Below are 20069 nucleotides of genomic sequence, written 5' to 3' on the forward strand. Positions count from 1 at the left end.
CACCTAACCAAACCAGACCTTGAGAGAACCTACACCTAACCAAACCAGACCTTGAGAGAACCTACACCTAACCAGACCAGACCTTGAGAGAACCTACACCTAACCAAACCAGACCTTGAGAGAACACACAACTAACCAAACCAGACCTTGAGAGAACACACAACTAACCAAACCAGACCTTGAGAGAACCACTAACCAAACCAGACCTTGAGAGAACACACAACTAACCAAACCAGACCTTGAGAGAACCACTAACCAAACCAGACCATGAGAGAACACACAACTAACCAAACCAGACCTTGAGAGAACACACAACTAACCAAACCAGACCTTGAGAGAACCACTAACCAAACCAGACCTTGAGAGACCCCACAACTAACCAAACCAGACCTTGAGAGAACCACTAACCAAACCAGACCTTGAGAGACCCCACGGCTAACCAAACCAGACAAACTGGCATTGTGTAATCAAGCTATGATACCTTGACAGGACGTAGAAGCGTAACGTCCTCAGCGTCCTGATAATATTGTAGTGTGGCTCACACTGTTCGTGTAGACGTAGGATCACTCGCCACGAGCTCCCGGGACAGTCACCAAGTAAGGTAAGTCTTTCCATTCCACCAGCTTATATTGACTGCATTACCTTTATATCGTTATTAGTTATTAGTTATATTATTTCATTTTCATATTTATCATATTATTTTTTCATGTGTTTGTGTAAGGTTAATGTGATGGATGTTTACATATAGGTAGGTAGGTAGGTGGTGTGTGTGTGTGTGTGTGTTTGTACTCACCTAATTGTCACCTAATTGACAATTAGGCGAGTACACACACACACACACACACACACACACACACACACACACACACACACACACACACACACACACACACACACACACACACCACCTTCCTACCTATGTGTAAACATCCATTGCATTAACCTTACACAAACACATCAAAAAATATTATGATAAATATGAAAATAAAATTATATAAGTGTGTGTAGTCACATAGTTGTATTTACCTAGTTGTGCTTGCAGGGGTTGAGCTCTGCTCTTTCGGCCCGCCTCTCAACTGTTTCTAATTACTACTACTATTTTTTTTTCACACAACACACACAAACACCAGGAAGCAGCCCGTGACAGTTGACTAACTCCCAGGTCCCTATTTACTGCTAGGTAACAGGAGTATAGGGTGAAAGAAACTCTGCCCATTGTTTCTCGCCAGGATTGAACTCGGGACCACAGAATCACGTGTGTAGCGTGCTGTCCGCTCGGCCACCGGCCCCATTGTGTGTGTGTACTCACCTAATCACCTAATTGTGCTTGCGGGGGTTGAGTTCTGGCTCTTTGGTCCCGCCTTTCAACAGTCAATCAACAGGTGTACAGATTCCTGAGCCTATTGGGCTCTATCATATCTACACTTGAAACTGTGTATGGAGTCAGCCTCCACCACATCACTTCCTAATGCATTCCATTTGTCAACCACTCTGACACCAAAAAAGTTCTTTCTAATATCTCTGTGGCTCATTTGGGGACTCAGTTTCCACCTGTGTCCCCAAGTGCGTGTGCCCCTTGTGTTAAATAGTCTGTCTTTATCTACCCTATTAATTCCCTTGAGAATCTTGAATGTGGTGATCATGTCCCCCCCTAACTCTTCTGTCTTCCAGCGAAGTGAGATTTAATTCCCGTAGTCTCTCCTCGTAGCTCATACCTCTCAGCTCGGGTAGTAATCTGGTGGCAAACCTTTGAACCTTTTCCAGTTTAGTCTTATCCTTGACTAGATATGGACTCCATGCTGGGGCTGCATACTCCAGGATTGGCCTGACATATGTGGAATACAAAGTTCTGAATGATTCCTTACACAAGTTTCTGAATGCCGTTCTTATGTTGGCTAGCCTGGCATATGCCGCTGATGTTATCCTCTTGATATGGGCTGCAGGGGACAGGTCTGGCGTGATGTCAACCCCCAAGTCATTTTTCTCTCTCTGACTCCTGAAGAATTTCATCTCCCAGATGATACCTAGTATCTGGCCTCCTGCTCCCTACACCTATCTTCATTACATTACATTTGCTTGGGTTAAACTCTAACAACCATTTATTCGACCATTCCTTCAGCTTATCTAGGTCTTCTTGAAGCCTCAAGCAGTCCTCCTCTGTCTTAATCCTTCTTATAATTTTGGCGTCATCAGCAAACTTTGAGAGAAATGAATCTATACCCTCCGGGAGATCATTTACATATATCAGAAACAAGATAGGACCGAGTACAGAGCCCTGTGGGACTCCACTGGTGACTTCACGCCAATCTGAGGTCTCACCCCTCACCGTAACTCTCTGCTTCCTATTGCTCAGGTACTCCCTTGTCCACTGGAGCACCTTACCAGCTACACCTGCCTGTCTCTCCAGCTTATGTACCAGCCTCTTATGCGGTACTGTGTCAAAGACTTTCCGACAATCCAAGAAAATGCAGTCCGCCCAGCATTCTCTTTCTTGCTTAATCTTTGTCACCTGGTCGTAGAATTCTATTAAGCCTGTCAGGCAAGATTTACCCTCCCTGAACCCATGTTGGCGATTTGTCACGAAGTCCCTTCTCTCCAGATGTGTTACTAGGTTCTTTTCTCATGTGTGTGTATGTGTGTGTGTGTGTGTGTGTGTGTGTGTGTGTGTGTGTGTGTGTGTGTGTGTGTGTGTGTGTGTGTGTGTGTGTGTGTGTGTGTGTGTGTGTGTGTGTGTGTGTGTGTGTGTGTGTGTGTGTGTGTGTGTGTGTGTGTGTGTGTGTGTGTGTGTGTGTGTGTGTGTGTGTGTGTGTGTGTGTGTGTGTGTTTGTGTGTGTGTACTCACCTAGTTGTGTTTGCGGGGGTTGAGCTCTGGCTCTTTGGTCCCGCCTCTCAACCGTCAATCAACAGGTGTACAGATTCCTGAGCCTATTGGGCTCTATCATATCTACACTTGAAACTGTGTATGGAGTCAGCCTCCACCACATCTCTTCCTAATGCATTCCATTTGTCCACCACTCTGACACTAAAAAAGTTCTTTCTAATATCTCTGTGGCTCATTTGGGCACTCAGTTTCCACCTGTGTCCCCTTGTACGTGTTCCCCTTGTGTTAAATAGACTGTCTTTATCTACCCTATCAATTCCCCTCAGAATCTTGAATATGTGTGTGTGTGTGTGTGTGTGTGTGTGTGTGTGTGTGTGTGTGTGTGTGTGTGTGTGTGTGTGTGTGTGTGTGTGTGTGTGTGTGTGTGTGTGTGTGTGTGTGTACTCACCTAGTTGTACTCACCTAGTTGTGTCTGCAGGATCGAGCATTGACTCTTGGATCCCGCCTTTCGAGCATCGGTTGTTTACAGCAATGACTCCGGTCATATTTCCCTATCATACCTGGTTTTAAAATTATGAATAGTATTTGGTTCCACAACCTGTTCCTTAAGTGCATTCCATTTTCCCACTACTCTCACGCTAAAAGAAAACTTCCTAACATCCCTGTGACTCATCTGAGATTCCAGCTTCCACCCATGTCCCCTCGTTCTGTTACTATTCCGTGTGAACATTTCGTATATGTCCACTCTGACAATCCCTCTGAGTATTTTATACGTTCCTATCATTTCATCCCCTCTCCTTTCTTCTTTCTAGTGTCGTAAGGCACAGTTCCCTCAGGCGCTCCTCATACCCCATCCCTCGTAGCTCTGGGACGAGTCTCATTGCAAACCTCTGAACCTTTTCCAGTTTCTTTATATGCTTCTTCAGATGGGGACTCCATGATGAGGCGGCATACTCTAAGACTGGCCTCACGTAGACAGTGTAAAGCACCTTAAATGCCTCCTTACTTAGGTTTCTGAATGATGTTCTAACTTTTACCAGCGTAGAGTACGCTACTGTCGTTATCCTATTTATATGTGCCTCAGGAGATAGATTAGGTGTTACGTCCACCCCCAGGTCTCTTTCGCGCGTCGTCACAGGTAGGCTGTTCCCCTTCATTGTGTACTGTCCCTTTGGTCTCCTATCTCCTAGTCCCATTTCCATAACTTTACATTTGCTCGTGTTGAATTCCAATAGCCATTTCTCTGACCATTTCTGCAACCTGTTCAGGTCCTCTTGGAGGATCCTGCAATCCTCATCTGTCACAACTCTTCTCATCAACTTTGCGTCATCTGCAAACATCGGCATGTAGGACTCTACGCCTGTAAACATGTCGTTAACATATACTAGAAATAGAATTGGTCCCAGCACCGATCCTTGTGGTACTCCACTTGTTACTGTTCGCCAGTCCGACTTCTCGCCCCTTACCGTAACTTTTTGACTCCTTCCTGTTAGGCAGTTCCTTATCCATGCTAGGACCTTTCCCCCCACCCCCGCCTGCCTCTCTCTCTCGTGTGTGTGTGTGTGTACTCACCTATATGTACTCACCTATATGTGCTTGCAGGATCGAGCATTGACTCTTGGATCCCGCCTTTCGAGCATCGGTTGTTTACAGCAATGACTCCTGTCCCATTTCCCTATCATACCTGGTTTTAAAATTATGAATAGTATTTGCTTCCACAACCTGTTCCTGAAGTGCATTCCATTTCCCCACTACTCTCACGCTAAAAGAAAACTTCCTAACATCTCTGTGACTCATCTGAGTTTCAAGCTTCCATCCATGTCCTCTCGTTCTGTTACTATTCCGTGTGAACATTTCGTCGATGTCCACTCTGTCAATTCCTCTGAGTATCTTATACGTTCCTATCATGTCCCCCCTCTCCCTTCTTCTTTCTAGTGTCGTAAGGCACAGTTCCCTCAGGCGCTCTTCATACCCCATCCCTCGTAGCTCTGGGACGAGTCTCGTTGCAAACCTCTGAACCTTTTCCAGTTTCATTATATGCTTCTTCAGATGGGGACTCCATGATGAGGCGGCATACTCTAAGACTGGCCTTACGTAGGCAGTGTAAAGCGCCCTAAATGCCTCCTTACTTAGGTTTCTGAATGATGTTCTAACTTTTGCCAGTGTAGAGTACGCTGCTGTCGTTATCCTATTAATATGTGCCTCAGGAGATAGATTAGGTGTTACGTCCACCCCCAGGTCTCTTTCACGCGTCGTTACAGGTAGGCTGTTCCCCTTCATTGTGTACTGTCCCTTTGGTCTCCTATCTCCTAGTCCCATTTCCATAACTTTACATTTGCTCGTGTTGAATTCTAGTAGCCATTTCTCTGACCATCTCTGCAATCTGTTCAGGTCCTCTTGGAGGATCCTGCAATCCTCATCTGTCACAACTCTTCTCATCAACTTTGCATCATCCGCAAACATCGACATGTAGGACTCTACGCCTGTAAACATGTCGTTAACATATACAAGAAATAGAATTGGTCCCAGCACCGATCCTTGTGGTACTCCACTTGTTACTGTTCGCCAGTCCGACTTCTCGCCCCTTACCGTAACTCTTTGGCTCCTTCCTGTTAGGTAGTTCCTTATCCATTCTAGGACCTTTCCCCCCACCCCCGCCTGCCTCTCGAGCTTGAACAGCAGTCTCATGTGCGGTACTGTATCAAAGGCTTTTTGGCAGTCCAGAAATATGCAGTCTGCCCAACCATCTCTGTCCTGTCTTATCCTCGTTATTTTATCATAGAATTCCAGAAGGTTTGTTAGGCACGATTTCCCTGTCCAGAACCCATGTTGATGTTTGTTCACAAACCTAATGTTCTCCAGGTGTGCAACCAGTCGTAGCCTAATTATTCTTTCCAGTATTTTACAGGGGATGCTTGTCAGTGATACAGGTCTGTAGTTAAGTGCCTCCTCCCTATCTCCTTTCTTGAAGATCGGCACGACATTTGCCTTCTTCCAGCAACTGGGCAATTCTCCTGACATAAGTGACTCATTAAAGATCATTGCCAGAGGCACGCTGAGGGCCTGTGCTGCTTCTTTTAGTATCCACGGTGATACTTTGTCTGGTCCAACTGCTTTAGTTGCATCTAGAGTTGTCAACTGTTGTGTGTGTGTGTGTGTGTGTGTGTGTGTGTGTGTGTGTGTGTGTGTGTGTGTGTGTGTGTGTGTGTGTGTGTGTGTGTGTGTGTGTGTGTGTGTGTGTGTGTGTGTGTGTGCGTGTGTGTGTGTGTGTGTGTGTGTGTGTGTGTGTACTCACCTAATTGTACTCACCTAATTGTGCTTGCAGGGGTTGAGCTCTGGCCCTTTGGTCCCGCCTCTCAACCGTCAATCAACTGGTGTACAGATTCCTGAGCCTATTGGGCTCTATCATATCTACATTTGAAACTGTGTATGGAGTCAGCCTCCACCACATCACTTCCTAATGCATTCCATTTACTAACTACTCTGACACTGAAAAAGTTCTTTCTAACGTCTCTGTGGCTCATTTGGGTACTCAGCTTCCACCTGTGTCCCCTTGTTCGCGTCCCACCAGTGTTGAATAGTTCATCCTTGTTTACCCGGTCGATTCCCCTGAGGATTTTGTAGGTTGTGATCATGTCCCCCCTTACTCTTCTGTCTTCCAGTGTCGTAAGGTGCATTTCCCGCAGCCTTTCCTCATAACTCATGCCTCTTAGTTCTGGGACTAGTCTAGTAGCATACCTTTGGACTTATTCCAGCTTCGTCTTGTGCTTGACAAGGTACGGGCTCCATGCTGGGGCCGCATACTCCAGGATTGGTCTTACATATGTGGTGTACAAGATTCTGAATGATTCCTTACACAGGTTCCTGAACGCCGTTCTGATGTTAGCCAGCCTCGCATATGCCGCAGACGTTATTCTCTTTATGTGGGCTTCAGGAGACAGGTTTGGTGTGATATCAACTCCTAGATCTTTCTCTCTGTCTGTTTCATTAAGTACTTCATCTCCTATTCTGTATCCTGTGCCTGGCCTCCTGTTTCCACTGCCTAGTTTCATTACTTTGCATTTACTCGGGTTGAACTTCAACAGCCATTTGTTGGACCATTCACTCAGTCTATCCAGGTCATCTTGTAGCCTCCTACTATCATCCTCTGTTTCAATCCTTAAAATTGGGATTTTACACACACACACACACACACACACACACACACACACACACACACACACACACACACACATGATGTGTGTGTGTGTGTGTGTGTGTGTGTGTGTGTGTGTGTGTGTGTGTGTGTGTGTGTGTGTGTGTGTATTTGGGAGAAGATGAGCGGACGAGCACATAATTCTTGCCAAAGGGCATAACATCTCTCAGAAGTAAGACACATGCGTAAATTATCAAGAACATACTGCAGCAATCTCAGTATGACAGAGTGATTTCGTGAAGTGGGAGATTCGTGTTTATTCGTAATCCCAAGTGTTTTTTGTGTGTGTATTACTAATCCTGCGGGTTCTGGTGTACTGGTAGCCATGATGATTCTGGCGTACTGGTAGCCATGATGATTCTGGCGTACTGGTAGCCATGATGATTCAGGCGTACTGGTAGCCATGATGATTCTGGCGTACTGGTAGCCATGATGATTCAGACGTACTGGTAGCCATGATGATTCAGGCGTACTGGTAGCCATGATGATTCAGGCGTACTGGTAGCCATGATGATTCTGGCGTACTGGTAACCATGATGATTCAGGTGTACTGGTAGCCATGATGATTCTGGCGTACTGGTAGCCATGATGATTCAGGCGTACTGGTAGCCATGATGATTCAGGAGTACTGGTGCTTAAGACATTTTCATTCTGTTATATAATCATTCTAAAACCTGCGAGGCAAAAGATTGCACTGTATTGTTGCTTTTTTTAGAGTAAATTGAATTCTTAGCACATTTTAATGGAACACTAAAAGCAATATAATTATCCCCTTTTAATACAATTAAGAAGGTGTAGACACACAGATAGAACGCAGTGTGTGTTTGGTATAGACTGTGTAGCGAGCCATGTGTGGGAATATTAATGCAACCCATTCTCGCACTTGCTTTCAGTCAATATTGGCTTATGTAATAAGTGCATATGTGACATACTAATTGATTGTGAATATTTTAGTTTACCTTGAAAAGCTTCATAGAAAACACCGACCTCACCTAACCTTCTTAGTATGTTAAGATAAGCATCTTATTGCTTCTTATTTACAATTATTACTTAACCCATCAATTAACGTGTGTGGTGCGAATACATTGGAGAGCCAGACTCAGCGTGACATGTGATGACAGATGTGACTACGGGATGCTGGCTGAAGGATGCGCACGTGCCAGATTAAAAGCTCTCAGCTCATGACTCACAGCATCACCAGAAAACCAACATTAATGCTTCGTGTAATTGCAGAAGCGTCGTCGAGGTGTATAATGACGAAGCTGTCGTCGCCGCCCCCAGTGTCAGCCATGGCAGCGGTGTCAGCGGTGGCAGCAGTACTGGTAATGGGGGCAGTAGTGGAGGCAGCGGCGGACAGCTGCACGCCCAAGCCAGAGACGGAGGAGGAGAGCCAGTATCGTCAACCGATTCTCACTCTCACCGCCGTGTTCGTCTTCCTCATCGCTATCGTCGGCACCATTGGTTAGTACATACTATATGACAGTAGTTTACAGAGTACGATGCAGTGGTTGAGACTTTCAACACCATGCAATATAGTAACCGAGGCTCCCAGTACCGTACAGTACAATGGCTGAGGTTTCCAGCACATTAAGCACAGTACACGAGGTTCCCAGCACTGTACAGTACAGTAGCTGAGGCTTCCAGCACCGTACAGTACAGTAGCTGAGGCTTCCAGCACCGTACAATACAGTAGCTGAGGCTCCCAGCACTGTACAGTACAGTAGCTGAGGCTTCCAGCACCGTACAATACAGTAGCTGAGGCTCCCAGCACTGTACAGTACAGTAGCTGAGGCTTCCAGCACCGTACAATAACAGTAGCTGAGGCTCCCAGCACTGTACAGTACAGTAGCTGAGGCTCCCAGCACCGTACAGAACAGTAGCTGAGGCTACAGTAGCTGAGGCTCCCAGCACTGTACAGTACAGTAGCTGAGACTTCCAGTACCGTACAGTACAGTAGCTGAGGCTCCCAGCACTGTACAGTACAGTAGCTGAGGCTCCCAGCACCGTACAGAACAGTAGCTGAGGCTTCCAGCACTGTACAGTACAGTAGCTGAGGCTTCCAGCACTGTACAGTACAATAGCTGAGGCTTCCAGCACTGTTCAGTACAGTAGCTGAGGCTCCCAGCACCGTACAGAACAGTAGCTGAGGCTTCCAGCACTGTACAGTACAGTAGCTGAGGCTTCCAGCACTGTACAGTACAGTAGCTGAGGCTTCCAGCACTGTACAGTACAGTAGCTGAGGCTCCCAGCACTGTACAGTACAGTAGCTGAGGCTCCCAGCACTGTACAGTACAGTAGCTGAGGCTCCCAGCACTGTACAGTACAGTAGCTGAGGCTCCCAGCACCGTATAGAACAGTAGCTGAGGCTTCCAGCACCGTACAGAACAGTAGCTGAGGCTTCCAGCACTGTACAGTACAGTAGCTGAGGCTCCCAGCACTGTACAGTACAGTAGCTGAGGCTCCCAGCACCGTACAGAACAGTAGCTGAGGCTTCCAGCACTGTACAGTACAGTAGCTGAGGCTCCCAGCACTGTACAGTACAGTAGCTGAGGCTCCCAGCACCGTACAGAACAGTAGCTGAGGCTTCCAGCACCGTACAGAACAGTAGCTGAGGCTTCCAGCACTGTACAGTACAGTAGCTGAGGCTCCCAGCACTGTACAGTACAGTAGCTGAGGCTCCCAGCACCGTACAGAACAGTAGCTGAGGCTTCCAGCACTGTACAGTACAGTAGCTGAGGCTCCCAGCACTGTACAGTACAGTAGCTGAGGCTCCCAGCACTGTACAGTACAGTAGCTGAGGCTCCCAGCACTGTACAGTACAGTAGCTGAGGCTCCCAGCACTGTACAGTACAGTAGCTGAGGCTCCCAGCACTGTACAGTACAGTAGCTGAGGCTCCCAGCACTGTACAGTACAGTAGCTGAGGCTCCCAGCACTGTACAGTACAGTAGCTGAGGCTCCCAGCACTGTACAGTACAGTAGCTGAGGCTCCCAGCACTGTACAGTACAGTAGCTGAGGCTTCCAGCACTGTACAGTACAGTAGCTGAGGCTCCCAGCACCGTACAGAACAGTAGCTGAGGCTTCCAGCACTGTACAGTACAGTAGCTGAGGCTTCCAGCACTGTACAGTACAGTAGCTGAGGCTCCCAGCACTGTACAGTACAGTAGCTGAGGCTCCCAGCACTGTACAGTACAGTAGCTGAGGCTCCCAGCACTGTACAGTACAGTAGCTGAGGCTCCCAGCACCGTACAGAACAGTAGCTGAGGCTCCCAGCACTGTATAGTTCAGTGGCTGAGGCTCCCAGCACTGTACAGTACAGTAGTTGAGGCTCCCAGCACCGTACAGTACAGTAGCTGAGGCTCCCAGCACTGTACAGTACAGTAGCTGAGGCTCCCAGCACCGTACAGTTCAGTAGATGAGGCTTCCAGCACTGTACAAACTTCTTATTTTCCAGAGTCCTTAATGTTCATGCGTGAATGGACTTATATTCCACGTTATAATGAATGATAGTGAATCACAGTGTGGATCTGAGCCAAGTGACAGATGGAACTTGAGCTAAGGTGCTGAAGGTGCTTCACCTTGACGGTGAAGAACTTGAAAAGCCAGGAGATAAGACGCACGGGTGTGGGAATTCCTCTTGGAGGAGGTGGACTGACCTTCTCCAGTTACACACAATGTTTAACTTAGTTAAAAGATAACAGTAAATGGTAAATATCCGTGACGGCAACGAGCAGCAAAGAACTCACTAAAGTAACGTCTTTCCCTCTAACTTCAGTTCTTCGGAACTGTTATTTGTTGTCATAGATTCATTTCTACGGTATAATATTTGTTATTTAACATCTGCTCATGTAAAGATATGGCTCTAACTAATTGTAAAGATGTGGCTCAGGTAAAAATCTGGCTCTAGTTAATTGATTTGATTGACAAAGATTAAACCACCGTAAGAGGTGGCACGGGCATGAATAGCCCCGTAGGTGGTAGATATTTGGAGTGAATACCTGGTTGATGGGGTTCTGGGAGTTCTTCTACTCCCCAAGCCCGGCCCGAGGCCAGGCTTGACTTGTGAGAGTTTGGTCCACCAGGCTGTTGCTTGGAGCGGCCCGCAGGCCCACATACCCACCACAGCCCGGTTGGTCCGGCACTCCTTGGAGGAATAAATCTAGTTTCCTCTTGAAAATGTCCACGGTTGTTCCGGCAATATTTCTTATGCTTGCTGGCATCGGTCATGTGAATGTGATCGGTCGTGTGACATCTTCAAGTGTTTCTGGGTCTGTGACCTCTAGCTACATGTTGTTTTAGATTCAACTACTTAGAGCAAAAGTTCCAAGTAGCACGGGCTATGGTGAGCCTGTAGTGAACTTACCTGGCACAGGAGCGGGGCAAGAAGCACGGGCTATGGTTATCCTCGTGGACGGGAGATGTCTCCCGTCTGCTCTCTCTAGCTAATGATTTGTTACTGTTTTAATAGCTGTCATTGTTTAGTGGTGTAGTGCACTAATGCAGGTGCTCGGTGAAGCTTGACTCAGCTTCTCAGACATCTGTTAGTTGTGAGGATATGTTCTGTGGACGAGTCAAGCGAGAAAGGAATTTTGCTGAAGTAATTTTTTGATTATCGTTCAAATTATGCTTGAGATTAAAATAAACAAACCTAGTCCTAATATTTGTGAATTTTTAGGCCTAATGCAGTATATTTACGAACTCCACAAGACCTATGAGAAATCTTAGTACTTAGGTTAGCAAGTAACCTAAGTTATGTTACTACCATCTTTCTCAACCCTCTACAAAACAGTATATTTTTGGGGATGTATCAGTCAAAATTGTTGTAAATATTCCCTACAGTTGCTGGATATATTGTCATTTTTAGAGGTACGATACTATATTTCACAACAGTTTAATATCTATAAATGTTAACACTGAAGGCACCACACAACTTGTTGGATTCCCCCGGCGTGTCTGAGGATGCGACCAGATAACTCCCAGCGCATCCCAGTAACACCACCAGCTCCCTCACACTCATGTGATACTGGTGTCTGTGTTATTCTTTAACACAGGCATTGTAGATCGTGCCACGTGTTGGGTGCTAGGCTATGTGTACTATCATCCGTACTAGGCTACTTGTCATCTGTTGTGTGCTAGGTTATGTGGCCTATCATCCGTACTAGGCTACTTGTCATCTGTTGTGTGCTAAGTTATATGTACTATCATCCGCACTAGGCTACTTGTCATCTGTTGTGTGCTAGGTTATGTGTACTATCATCCGCACTAGGCTACTTGTCACTTGTTGTGTAGCTAGGTTATGTGTACTATCATCCGTACTAGGCTATCTGTCATTGTTGTGTAGCTAGGTTTTGTGGCCTATCAAGTGTACTAGGGTACTCGTGCTAGGCTGTATAATAGGCTATGTCATGTGTTATGTGTTAGTCTGACCAATGTGCTAATAGATGCCGAATCCTGACTTGGTCAGTCTTTGCTGTGTGTATTCATGATAATTTAAATCCATTAAAATTTATCATCTAACACAGACAGTAAGTCACAATAAGGGTCCTGGACAGACCGAAACGTCGCCACGTAAAACTCTAGAGCGGACCGTAACGTCGCCATATAAAGTTCAGGATGGATCGAAATGTGGTCACACAATATATATATAAATGTAGTGCAATTTGACGATCACAAATGGTTTTCTCTGTGGATAATTTAAATCCACAATTTAATAGTTTTCTCTGTGGATTTTCCGCATATAAATGTAGTATTTACCGACTGTAAATTTATGTAAATATGATCTTTATATTGTATATTATTTAATAAAGAAAAGAAAACCTTCTTTAATTATTATATATGTGGATTAGTTTTCATACCTAATAATCGTAATTAATATATTTCAATTGTGTGATCCTCCAGGCAATTTCCTAGCCGTGTTGTCTCTGATGCTGAGCAAGAAGCTACGTCAGAGCCCCTCCACAACCTTCATGGTCAACCTGCCGGCCTGCCTGCTGCCTGTATGCATGATAGGCATGCCTATGTTCGGAGGAGGGTGCCTGCAGGTCCATTACCACGGTCGGGTCACCTACCCTGAGTGGTTAACCCTCGTTGCATACACCTTGGGCCTCACTCTCAGCCAGGTCCATCTGCACACCATCTGTGCTCTCGCTCTCAACAGGTGCGCCGAATGTTACTTTGAAATTAGTATTGCAAATCGGGCTTTAATTCCGTTGTTGCAAACCTGGTTTTAATCACGTTATTGCAGAATAAAAGGTAATGGTTATAAGCTTAGATCCCATGAGGGAAAAATATTACGCAGTAGAGTACAATCAATGCTTCCACTTGCAGGCTGCTGGCGGTGATGTATCCCGCCTTGTACAAGAGGATAATGCAGCGCCGGAATGTCACCATATACATGATAGTTCTGTGGCTGTACTCCGCTCTCCTGTGGGTCCCACTCAGCTTCGGGGTAAGTACCAGCTAACTGCCAGTACGTCATGCCATTGCTTTGTAGGGGAAAGATACAACTATCACAACTAACACAGTGCTAAGCCAGTATAGCACTGTCTTTGGTATATCCAGCCACTTGGAATGGGACGGTAGAGCGCCGGCCTTGAAGGTCAGCATTCAATTCACGACCGTCCGAGAGGTTGGGCCCCATTCCTTTCCCTCCGTCCTGTCCCAAATTTATATTTTCTTATTCCTTCCAAGTACTATATTGTTATATTAACTTAGTGATCTGATAAATACCTTACCTTGAGTAGTGTGTGGTCTGGTCAACCTCACCTTAATGTCTATAGTACAGAATATTTAAGAGGTCCTAGTTATCCTTCAGGACGCCAAACAAGAGCAGAAAGACATCAGGCGATTCATGTCAAATGCAGTAAATTCATGGTATATAAATTTATGCCGACATATCATATATGAACTATTCAGGCAGACTGTAATACTGTAGCAAATCTGGATTTAATGAGCATGTGTAATTATAGCCACATGAACGTAACCGGTGTAGTGTTGGATACAGTTGGCTCTTGTGGATGGAAACACCAAGTTACAGCCCCGTTCCTGTGCCAGGTTAGTCCACTACGGGCTCACCATAGCCCGTGCTACTTGGAACTCTTTGCTTCGAGTAGCTGAATTTAAAAACTTTTAGAATCTAAGACTCTAAGAACTGAATTTAGAACTTTTCTGAATTTCGAGTAGCTCATCGATGGTATCCATCATACCAACGATGGAAACACCCCTCATTCCTATTATCTACCTCCCGCCAAAAAAACACCGAAACTACAACGTTGGTACAACGTTCGAACAAGTTTTAACGCCTCCTAACCAGTTATAACAACCAATATAGCAAGTTGTAACAACGTTCTAATACGTCATAAACACGTTAAGCCATGATGTAACAACTTTATTACAAGTTGTAACAAGCGGAAAATAGAGACAGTTTCGGTTTGTGTTTCCAGGGCTGTGCTTGCAGAGCCGAGTTTACGGGCTATTCATGCCCGTGCCATCTCTTGGGTGGCTTAATCTTCATCAATCCATCAGAGCCAAGCGGTACTTCCTGAAGCCCATTTTACTAAGTCGGTTGACTCCTGGCGGAATAAGACCAGGCGAGGCATCTCCCTTATTTGGCTGTACACAAGTAACTAGTTATAAACAACTAGACAGAACACAAAGAAATCTTCAAACAACAAAGACATAAACAAGTCACTTGTAATGATGACAAACAAAACTAAGTAACAAAGACATAAACAAGACACAAAAAAAGAGACATAAACAAGTCACTTGTAATGAAGACAAACAAAACACAAGTAACAAAGACATAAACAAGACAAAGGTAATAAATAACGACTTTGATCGCCAGGTGTTCGGGCAACTGGTCTTCGAGGAGAAGGAGCTGATGGTGTCCCTGAAGAAGGACTCGAACTGCAAGGCCTCGAGGGCCAGACGGGCCGTCCACGTGTTCTTCACGTACGTCTTGCCCATCCTCTTCACCAGCGGCTGTTACATCCTCATGTACATCAGGGTGAGCACACGTGCCAACGCTCACAAGCGTCTACTTTGTACGCTCTTACCCCTCAAATGAGCAGAGGTTCTTTCTTCCTTACAAGGGTCTTTCGTACAATTTGCAATGCTTTGTTTTAATTTTGTACTCTAGTGTGAGGACTCTGTTATATTTCCTTCTCCTACATGTTATTTTTAACATTATTCACTACATTCATATTGCTTGATAATTATAAAACTTGAATTAAATTTTTGTCTCACTAGAAAATTGTTACAAAAAATTCTCGACATTTGTTGCAATGTAAAATTCTGGACTTTAATAATTACTCGCTGTTTTCAGCTGCGTCACTCCCCTCAAGGCAAGAAGATGCGGGTCCGGCGTAAGAGTGTGAGCGAGGCGGCAGAGGACAGAACACTCCGTCAGTGGGACGAGCAGGTTACCAGAACCATTCTAGTGATCTTCCTGGTGCTCCTGACCTGTAGCGTACCGCACATCGTCATCCACGTGCTCAACCTCTACGACACGCTACCAACTGCCTGGCTCCTCTTCCACGTCGTCTTCTGGCTCCAGTTTTGCCTCGACCCTATTGTGTATATGTTAATGAGTCAGCAGTACCGCGAAGCCAGCGGACACTGCCTCAGGACGATACTCTCCTGCTTCCCTGTTTTCAACGTTTCTGAAAATGAACCGAAATCGGAACCCAGAAGTGAATTAAAGAGTGATCCTTTGCTCGGTGCTCAAACTAGTTCGAACAAGGACTTGAACATCCTTCAGAAGGTCCAGTTCGTAACGGAAACATCTGATTCGTGAACGAACATGTTACTTCGTAACTCCCACGAACACAGGAACTTACCAATGATTTAGTGTACATAAAAAGCATTACCATTATTTTGTAAATATTAAGCATGAATTTACAAACAATACCTAATAGGTAGGAAAAAACCGTGTCCATAAAAAATTACAAATATACAGTTTTGTCAATTCATGAGGACGCAAAATGGGAATCACTGATATATATAAAATGCAGAGTTTAACGAACTAGAAACACAACGATAAACTCCATGTTAAAGCCCGGCAGAGTTATAACGAACAGAAATGGAAAACAAGGGATAATAAACAAAAACTGAATACTAGGTAGTTACATCAGTTAACAGGTATATAAAATAATTACAAATTAATTATGAAATTAGATAAATTGTGAACCAACTTCAGCATTTGGACATATTTCTTAAAGAATTTTCTTGATAGTTGTAACACCTAACACACATTACACATCTGTACATATATATGTATATAAAATTATATAAGAAGTATATTTGTAAATTATGGAACGTAGTGTCAAATATTCTCCCTAAAAGTACAAATTAAAGTTTGCAACATGTATATACATATGTCCTTAAACTATTTTCCAATCCACTGTGATTTTTTGCAAATTTATCTATCTATCTATCTATATATATATATATATATATATATATATATATATATATATATATATATATATATATATATATATATATATATATATATATATATATATATATATATATATATATATATATATATATATATATATATATATATATATATATATATATATATGCTCTCCCTAAAAGTACAAATTAAAGTTTGCAACACGTGTATATACATATATCCTTAAACTATTTTCACACGCTGGCTGGGGTAATAACCCATAGCCTAGCTACTAGACCGTGAAGAGTATGGCAGAGTGGGAGCTGTATCACGCAGCAGTTGACTGGCCCTAATGATCCTGGCAATCCAAAGGCCTTAGTGATGATGGGAGCCCATAGACTTCGATGAACCGTACTTAAAACTAAGAACAAGCCAAATATCTCGAGGTGTACTTCTATAGGTGTACAGTTTATATATATACATTGAGTATACTTTAAAAACTACATCTGTTAATTATTAAAGAATGCTCTGAGCTAAAAAGTATATTACTTCCTAAGTCATCTAAACAGTCAATAGGTTTTAAATGTTAATAAGTTTTACAATCGACTTGAGAATGGTCCAGGACGGACCGTAACGTCGTCATCCCTTCACTTTCTAGTGTGTGGTCTGGTCAACAAAATAAGTTTTAAAACTTATCATCCGGAATGAGGTTTGGCTTGGTGTTAGGCCCAAGGGCCTGTCAACCTCAGCCTGTCAAAGGGAGCGTTATTAAGGCCATCACAACTTTTTAAGAATCAGCCACTAAGTATACTGACATAGTCTAGAGTCAAATTAGACTCTGAATTTATATACACTGAGAAGCAGAGTATACCCTCTTGGTGTGTATCCCTGTACACTGAGGTTTAGTATTAGAATCCTAAAGTGATGTTGGTACTGATGACATCAAGTTGAAGCATTTGTCCCGTGTGTTACTTAAGAAAATGGTTTAAAATCAATGTCAGTCTCACAAAACTTTGATAATATGTGATGGTCATATTGATGTAAATAAACAAAGATGTATTCACTAATAAAAACGTTGACCATGAAACAACTGGTTTAATTTGTTGAGCCTATTTACCTATTTGGAGTCCCTATTTATGCCTGCAGGCTCGATCTGTTAGATCTTGGACCTCGCCTTTCTAACCACCAACTTTAATGTAATGACTCCCGACCTATTTTCTCTATCATATCCACGAGCCCAACTACTGCTCATCCTCCAGGATGCACCCGACAACAGCTAACTGGGGCAACTATTTGTGGCTGCGACATCGAGTTTTTAGCTCTTGGACCAACGCCTTTCTAACCCTCGGTTGTCGAATGTACTGACTCCCGACCTAATTTTCTCTATCATACCTACTAGATATAGCTATCTCTCTCGCACACACACACACACATCCCCAGGATGTGTGTGTGTGTGTGTGTGTGTGTGTCTTCATGAGTTGCACAACCACGTTATAGCAATATTGCTAATCCAAATTGCCGTTATGCGCTCGGTCGGCGATATTCATGCATTAGGCTAACATATCGCACAGCTTTTGAGCTTAACTCTGTACAAAAAATTATGTCGTTTATTTTAACCATTTGTCAGGCTTAGTGTTGGCAATCCCAGCATAGGTTAAGACAATATTATGTCGTATCCTAGAGACATATTGCGAATGTATTCTCCGCCTGTGTCCCCTGCCTCAGTGATTGTATTCTCTGCCTGTGTCCCCTGCCAGTGATTGTATTTTTGTCTGTGTCCACTGCCTCAGTGATAGTGTTTTGTGCCTGTGTCCCCTATTGGCCCATACTTCCTCTTGATGCTTCTATATTGGTACGGAGTCTTGAAGTGGGTAGAATATAGTTGTGCATTAATTGGCTGTTGATTGCTGGTGTTGACTTTTTGATGTGTAGTGCCTCGCAGATGTCAAGCCGCCTGCTATCGCTGTATCTATCGATGATTTCTGTGTTGTTTGTTAAGACTTCTCTGGTGATTAGTTGCCACCAACAAGGTGGCAACTGCCACCTTGTTGGCCAGTGTTCGAGTCCCCTGGTGGGTTGAGTGTCTAAAAAGTTATAAACTTCAGCTAGTGGAACAGGCTAGTCTGTGCATTAAGCATTTGGCACTGAGTTTTCCCATATAACAGGGTTCGATGAAAGAGCACCGGGGGTCCCACACTATCTCATTGCCTGGGAGAGGATTGGAGTTCTGGTTGGTTAAATACCCCAGAATTCCTACCTCTCTTTATGGCTTTGAAGTATGGTGTAGTGGATACAGCGTGCAACTGCCACCTTGTTGGCCAGTGTTCGAGTCCCCTGGTGGGTTGAGTGTCTAAAAAGATATATATATATATATATATATATATATATATACATATACATATATATATATACACACATACACACACACACAGATATATACATAGTCGAACTTAGGCGACCAAGGCCATCACAATGACTATCTACTGACGTAACTGCTAGACCAGTGATTGGCTAAAAGAGCCACGCATGCATTCGTAGTTATTTCATCAATTCTTTGAATATGCTATGGTCACCAAGAGGTAGGTTATCTTGAGATGATTTCGGGGCTTAGCGTCCCCGCGGCCCGGTCCTCGACCAGGCCTCCTTTTTATTAAACATCCCCGGGAAGCAGCCCGTAGCAGCTCCCAGATACCTATTTACTGCTAGATGAAGAGGTATCATGGTGAAAAAACTCTGCCCATTTGTTTCCGACTCCGCCAGGGGATCGAACCCGGAACCTCAGGACTACGAATCCCGAGCGCTGTCCACTCAGCCGTCACGCCTCCACTCCTGGTCATGCTGAATACACATGCATACATAACGAACATGTACATATTACAAACATACACAAAACTCCTCTGAAGGAAGCCAATGTAGGAAGAGTGTGAGTGTGACACAAGTGGGGCTGGAAACTTGAGCGCGCATGCTCAATCCTGTCTTTGTCGTTCTGAATATCTCTTCGTAGAGCCGGTCATTAGCAGTAAGTTAAGAGGATTATAACTTTATGGCTTCCTGAACCATCAAATTTTATCTCAGAAGTTCGTAATTCAGTACAGCGGCACGTTCATGGAAGGAATAATGAACATAGTGCATGCTACTCGGAGTGGAGCCGGCATCTACTTACAGTTACAAGGATTCGTATTTACACGGGACGAAGTTAAAAATAGGAATACAAAACTACCTCAAGACCGATGGATCTAGGGAGGAAAACATGTGAGGAAATTCGAGATTAAAACTAATGAGAACAGTAAAGAGATACTTGGACGTGTCTCGGCTCCTCTATCTCCACTTCCTTGCGCCAACGCCATGTCAATACTAACTTGCCGTGGTGTGGGAGGGGGCGATGGGAGTGTTTGCTCCCTGTAGTGGTGGCGGCTGTACAGAGGTGCACGCTGATGAACTAAGACAATTACCGCCAACATGCACTTCTTGTTCGCCATCTTTTACAGCTTAACAACCTGTAATGTTATGGGCCCCAAGAGTACCCGGACTGTCAGAGCCTGATAACGGCTAATGGCAACTCGCCATGCTAGCCAGGACTAAACGGAAATTATCTAAGGCAACGACTACAGTTTGTACTGAATTAACAGCAGTGCTTCATTTATTTGGGAAATTAAA

The 20069-nt window shown here is 44.3% G+C and overlaps 1 protein-coding gene across 1 annotated transcript; it reads left to right on the forward strand.

The window, feature by feature from the left end:
- The first annotated feature begins 516 nt into the window (after positions 1-516).
- LOC123746889 (G-protein coupled receptor moody) lies at positions 517-16376 on the forward strand. The gene is made up of 6 exons (XM_045728747.2): positions 517-601; positions 8250-8477; positions 12914-13172; positions 13343-13463; positions 14859-15020; positions 15339-16376. The coding sequence occupies exons 2-6, from the start codon at positions 8270-8272 to the stop codon at positions 15807-15809; spliced, it is 1221 nt and encodes a 406-aa protein (XP_045584703.2). The 5' UTR covers positions 517-601; positions 8250-8269; the 3' UTR covers positions 15810-16376.
- Positions 16377-20069: the final 3693 nt, after the last annotated feature.

This window comes from Procambarus clarkii, chromosome 10 (assembly GCF_040958095.1).
Source record: "Procambarus clarkii isolate CNS0578487 chromosome 10, FALCON_Pclarkii_2.0, whole genome shotgun sequence".
Lineage (NCBI taxonomy): Eukaryota > Metazoa > Arthropoda > Malacostraca > Decapoda > Cambaridae > Procambarus > Procambarus clarkii.

Bases quoted from the DNA above. Each gene is read 5' to 3' on its own strand.
- LOC123746889 (XM_045728747.2), top strand. From the start codon at position 8,270: ATGACGAAGCTGTCGTCGCCGCCCCCAGTGTCAGCCATGGCAGCGGTG. The intron at 13,173-13,342 runs GTGCGCCGAATG...TTCCACTTGCAG, and splicing joins TGTGCTCTCGCTCTCAACAG to GCTGCTGGCGGTGATGTATC. The intron at 13,464-14,858 runs GTAAGTACCAGC...TTTGATCGCCAG, and splicing joins GGGTCCCACTCAGCTTCGGG to GTGTTCGGGCAACTGGTCTT.